Below are 6,000 nucleotides of genomic sequence, written 5' to 3' on the forward strand. Positions count from 1 at the left end.
TGAGAAACGGGATGACCCCCACTCCTTCACCTACAGTTGTGTGTGTGTGTGTGTGTCTTTCTCTCCATCAGAGGATGGTGAAGGAGAGGAGTCTCCTACTCTTATTCCTCATCTTTTCTTCTCTCTCGTCATCCTCTGGTGTTCTAGTGTGATCCTTCTCTCTTTTCCACTTCCTATGACAGTGTTGCTCTTTTCTTCCCACGCTGCTCTCCTATTGGCCAGTGCTCGTACAAGCGCTGAGCCAATGGCAGGCATCGGTTCTGCTTCTCAAAGTGCTGCTTGGACATTCGTCCTTTGTGTATTGTCAGTTTTCATAGTGCAGAAACACATTTCTCTCTGTGATAGAATATAATAGAGTAAAGTAGAGTAGGGAGTAGAATGAAGGGACATGTAGTTTAATATCAAGATCTAGTCAGTACATTTCTTAATCAGCTGGGCTTCTCAGAGCCCCCCCCCCCCCCCCCCCAAACGGTCTGTCTGTTTCAATGTCTTAACGAACTAACATCATCCATTACTGTTCCTTCATGTTGTGTGTGAGTGGTATGCACGTGTCTGACAGCATACGTGTGTGTTGACCATGCGTTGTGTGTTCCAGCTGTTCCTCTGCATGATGTAAAGCGCATGGCGTGGAACAGCTCTGATCAAGGCTCCAACCCCGAGTCGGGGCACGCTCAATCTGCTTCCCCTGCTGCTCTGCTAGGGAGCAACACTGTCCCTGTCACAGTCAATACCACCACACAGCACAGTAAGAACACACACCGAGAGAGAGGGAGAGACACAGTTGCATGCACTCATACAAGGGAGATACTGTATGCACACATCATAGAACAGACACACAAACTCATGACAGAGTTGGAGCACCCACTAGTATGGAGTTGTCCATTGTTAGCTGTCAGAGAGAGAAAAGGGAGAGAGGTGGAGAGAGATTGGAATACATAGAAAGAGTGAGGGAAGACAGTACAGCGATAGTGGAGGGTGAGTAGTGAAGTAGCTTCTATTTAGCTAGATCGCTGAACTTCCATCTCTCTTCTCCCATTTTGTTCTTTCTCTCCCCCCTTTCTCTCCCTCTCTCTCCCTCTAGCTCGTAAGCAGGAGATCATCAAGATAACTGAACAGCTGATTGAAGCTGTGAACAATGGAGACTTTGAGGCCTACACGTGAGTACAGCTACGTTGTTTCGCACGTCTGATTACTGAATTACTAGCGTTAGTCTCTTGCTCGCTCTTCTCCTCCCCCATCAGGAGGATCTGTGATCCAGGTCTGACCTCCTTTGAGCCTGAAGCTCTGGGGAACCTGGTGGAGGGCATGGACTTCCACAAGTTCTACTTTGAAAATCGTGAGTCTCTCTCTCTTGTTCTGTCACATACAGTGCATTCGGAAAGTTTTCAGACCCTTTGACTTCTTCCACATTTTGTTTCGTTACAGCCTTATTCTAAAACGTATTAAATCATTTTCCCCCCTCATCAATCTACACACAATACCTCAATGAAAAAGTCGAAAACAGGTTTTTAGAAATATTTGCAAATGTATAGAAAAAATATTTAAACAGATGCCCTATTTACATAAGTGTTCAGACCCTTTGCTATGCGACTCGAAATTGAGCTCAGGTGCATCATGTTTCCATTGATCATCCTTGATGTTTCTAAAACTTGATTGGAGTCCACCTGTGGTCAATTCAATTGATTGGACATGATTTGGAAAGGCACACACCTGTCTATATAAGGTCCCACTGTTGACAGTGCATGTCAGAGCAAAAACCAAGCAATGAGGTCGACGGAATTGTCCGATGAGCTCCGAGACAGGATTGTGTCGAGGCACAGATTTGCGGAAGGGCATCAAAAAATGTTTGCAGTATTGAAGGTCCCCAAGAACACAGTGGCCTCCATCATTCTTAAAAGGAAGAAGTTTGGAACCACCAAGACTCTTCCTAGAGCTGGCCGCCCAGCCAAACTGAGCAATCTGGGGAGTAGGACTTTCGTCAGGGAGCTGACCAAGAACCTGATGGTCACTCTGACATAGATTGAGAATTCCTCTGTGGAGATAGGAGAACCTTCCAGAAGGACAACCATCTCTGCAGCACTCCACCAATCAGGCCTTTATGGTAGAGTAGCCAGACCGAAACCACTCCTCAGTAAAAGGCACATGCCTTCATGGAGATGCCCAAAGGCAAAAGGACTCTGACCATGAGAAACAAGATTCTCTGGTCTGATGAAACCAACATTGAACTATTTGGCCTGAATGCTAAGCGTCATGTCTGGAGGAAATCTGGCACCATTCCTACTGTGAAGCGTGGTGGCAGCATCATGATGTGGGGATGTTTTTCAGCGACAGGGACTGGGAGACTAGTCAGGATCGAGGGGAAAGATGAACGGAGCAAAGTACAGAAATCCTTGATGAAAACCTGCACCAAAGTGCTCAGGACCTGACTGGGGCGAAGGTTCACCTTCCAACAGGACAACAACCCTAAGCACACAGCCAAGACAACGCTGGAGTGGCTTCGGGACAAGTCTCTGAATTTCCTTGAGTGGCCCAGCCAAAGCCCGGACTTAAACCCCATCGAACATCTCTGGAGAGACCGGAAAATAGCTTTGCAGCGACACCTCATCCAACCTGACAGCTTGAGAGGATCTGCAGAGAAGAATGTCAGAAACTCCCCAAATACAGGTGTCCCAAACTTGTAGCGTCATACCCAAGAAGACTCTAGGGTGTAATCACTGCCAAATGTGCTTCAAAGTACTTATGTAAATATGATATTTCAGTCTTGTATTTTTAATACATTTGCTATAAATTTACACAAGCATTGTTTTGCTTTGTCGTTATGGGGTATTGTGTGTGGATTGAGGGGTAAAAAATGATTTTAATCAATTTTAGAATAAGGCTGTAACCTAACAAAATTTGAAAGTCAAGGGGTCTGAATAATTTCAGAATGCACTGTACATGCAAACACACTTACATACAACGAATGAGTTCAGCAGAAAGATTCAAACATGTTTTATCTTTGTGTTCCTACAGTTCTGAGTAAGAACAGTAAGCCGGTCCACACCACCCTGCTGAACCCCCACGTTCACCTGATTGGAGAGGAGGCTGCCTGCATCGCCTACATCCGCCTCACACAGTTCATCGACGGTCAGGGACGCCCCCGCTCCAGCCAATCGGAGGAGACCAGGGTGTGGCATCGCCGTGACAGCAAGTGGCTCAACGTCCACTTCCACTGCTCTGGGGCTCCGGCCGCACCGCTGCAGTGAACTGGTACACACACTCACACACTCACACACTCACACACTCACACACTCACACACTCACACACTCACACACTCACACACTCACACACTCACACACTCACACACTCACACACTCACTCACTCACTCACTCACTCACACTCTTACACTAACTTTAGAACATTGAAAGGGTTAAAAGTTCTCACTCTCTCGCTTTCTCTCAGGTGTCCAAACGCTCCAGGCTATTGGAGTGTAAGTTTTGGGGCGTGTTTTCGGCGTGTGTTTTGGGGGCGTGTCCTCTGTGGGTTGACCAATGCCAGGAGCCCGGCCGGGCAAGACTGCACCCTCTCCACAACACCAACCAGTCCAGTCTCTCCTTTGATCCGCTGGGGGCCGGCCAAGTGTGGATTCCGCCCCTGTGGGATGATGCATGCATCTGACGGCCAATAGGAGGGCTCGTCCTTTGACCTCTGACCCCTCCCACCCGGCAGCCATTTTGTCTCCCGTCCATGGCAGCCATTTTGAGATGAGAGGAGCGGGGAGGAACGGGTTCATGAACTTGTGATGACAGTTATGAGAATGAGTATACAGTGTAATATATGACTAGTACAAGATAACACCCAACCCTAACAAGCATTTATATATACGATGAGAGGAGAGTGTGTGATGGTAGTAGATGACAGGATTTGCTCTCTTTCCCAGAGAATGTAAATGGAGAATTCCCAAGCAGAATTCTATATGGAAGGACAGTTGTTTCAATCAGAAAAATGTAAGAACCTGATACGAGAAACTTGATATCAAAAGGTGAAGCACCAAAGTGTAGAACTTTAGGCTTTGTACGAGTTTGTTTTATTTGTAATTTTTTTTGAAGGGAAGGTAGGGGTGCATTCGAGAGCACTGTTTCTGTTGTGTTTTTAGCCTTGCGTTTCTGTGGACTGAGTCTGATGTAGTCAATTTTAAGCGACTGAGTTAAAAAAATAGGTTTTGTGAAAGTGAACCTGCAGTATGTACCTGCTGTCTGTTTTATCGTTCTGCAGTGGGAGATGGCAAATTTGGGGGAAAGGCATCTGCATTTTAAATGTTTTCCTTCTTCCTCTCTCCCTTTCTTGTCCTTTTTTTTGTGTGTTTAAGACTCTTCTCCCTTTTTTTGTTTTTTTTTTGTCCCTCCATTCTTCGTTTCTCACTCCCACCCCCTGGCTGTGTATAGATGGCGTGTGTGTGATTGTACATAACATGTACATGTGTCTAAGAGTCACTCAAAGTGCATGACAAAGGGGTGGACACTTGTCTAACACACACCAACCAGCTCTAGTCACATGTCCATGTTAATGTCACCATTTTGACAACCTCTGACCTCTATACACACACACACACACACACACACACGTATACCAACACATACACCTCCCAAATTCTTATTTCAACCTGATGTCCTGAGCTGTCCGTCTCATAATATCCTGTGTAAATACATATCGTGCACACGCGCGCGCACACACACTGTGGTGTCAGGTTTTGTAACGTATCTTCACCACTGCACTGCCCATGGTGAAACTCTGGCACTGTTGTTCGTGTTTTCGTCCCATCATTAGTAACTGTCTCTCCCTCTGTTTGAGTGGTCTGTTTATCTGTGTGAATGTGTGTCTCTGAGTGTATATATATATATATCTGTGCGTCTCTGTTTGCTGGTTTGGGTTTTGTTGACAGTTTAAAAAAAAAAACAATGTTACTCTGCTTTTTGGGAAGTTCTGCATTCTATACACACGCGCACTAAAGTTAGACCAACTATTAAACTGATCAGACTAGCTGGTTAGAATATAACAGGGATGGAAGGGACTGAATTCAGATCAGTTGTTGAGGATGTAAATCTGTTACACACACACACAGGAGGAAATGGAGGGTAAACCAGGAGACAACTGAATTTGTATTGATTACCAGTAAATGTATTGATTTTATTTAACCCAGACAGTGGGATTTTAGTCCTTATATTGCCCATTCAGGTGGAGAGAAGTGTTCAGAGATCAGAGAAGTATTTATGGAGTTAAACCAGAGAGCAATGTATGCATGTTTCAGTTTAAGCATCTCCACCGTGCACCTACCTGAACTAGGATGGAGGATAGGGTATATAATAACTATCATATTTGCATATTTTAAAATGAAGAAAAATAAAAACTCCGCCTCCGTCCAGCATATTAAATAGGTGACATGAGATAATAAAATAAACAAAAAATACTACTTAATTACAAAAAGGATTGAGGAGCCTTAGCTTGTTATGAAGCTCATTGTCAGTACTCTCCCTGCGTTGTGATGTTAACCTGTCGGGCTGCGCTTTCTTTCCCCAGCAGTCGTTGGATGCTGGAGTTTTTTTGCATGATCATGATGTACGGTAAATTAAAACCATGAATTGAGGACGATCAAATGTTTGTCTAATTGTTAGTAGGTCCTTTATCATAGCTTTGTTATTCTTCAAAACTTGGATCTTGAAAGTATTTAATAAAAATACTATTTCAGCACTGTTTTGTCTCCGTGTCTCTCTTAATGTAAAGCTAGGGGCTCGATTATATCAGGCCTGCGCTAGCCGCCACCCACACAGCGGATATTTTGGAAGTGTCGGAGGTGGAACTGCGTTAGCGCTGTAAAATCCACAAGCGGCTCCTAGCATTGGCTTTTCGCGGAAACTGCCATTGGATTCAACGAAACCACCCAATTTTATAATCCGACAAAATCCTATGCAGTGGCCTTAATTCATGCCGCTACATTACAAGTTCAAAAACTTAATTGTAT

The 6,000-nt window shown here is 44.8% G+C and overlaps 1 protein-coding gene across 10 annotated transcripts in view; it reads left to right on the top strand.

The window, feature by feature from the left end:
- LOC115201212 (calcium/calmodulin-dependent protein kinase type II subunit gamma) overlaps positions 1 to 5,732 on the top strand; it is a 39,801-nt gene extending 34,069 nt beyond the window's left edge. For 6 of the 10 annotated variants that reach the window (XM_029764638.1, XM_029764640.1, XM_029764639.1 and 3 more), the window contains 4 exons: positions 1,082 to 1,157; positions 1,242 to 1,336; positions 3,013 to 3,249; positions 3,444 to 5,732. In XM_029764638.1, the coding sequence (XP_029620498.1) occupies positions 1,082 to 1,157; positions 1,242 to 1,336; positions 3,013 to 3,245 (404 nt within the window). In that variant the 3' untranslated portion in view covers positions 3,246 to 3,249; positions 3,444 to 5,732. Of the gene's footprint in view, positions 1 to 595; positions 746 to 1,081; positions 1,158 to 1,241; positions 1,337 to 3,012; positions 3,250 to 3,443 lie in introns of all 10 variants that reach the window. The other 4 variants (XM_029764633.1, XM_029764635.1, XM_029764634.1 and 1 more) reach the window with 1 other exon arrangement.
- The last annotated feature ends 268 nt before the right edge of the window (positions 5,733 to 6,000 follow it).

This window comes from Salmo trutta, chromosome 10 (assembly GCF_901001165.1).
Source record: "Salmo trutta chromosome 10, fSalTru1.1, whole genome shotgun sequence".
Classification (NCBI taxonomy): Eukaryota; Metazoa; Chordata; class Actinopteri; order Salmoniformes; family Salmonidae; genus Salmo; species Salmo trutta.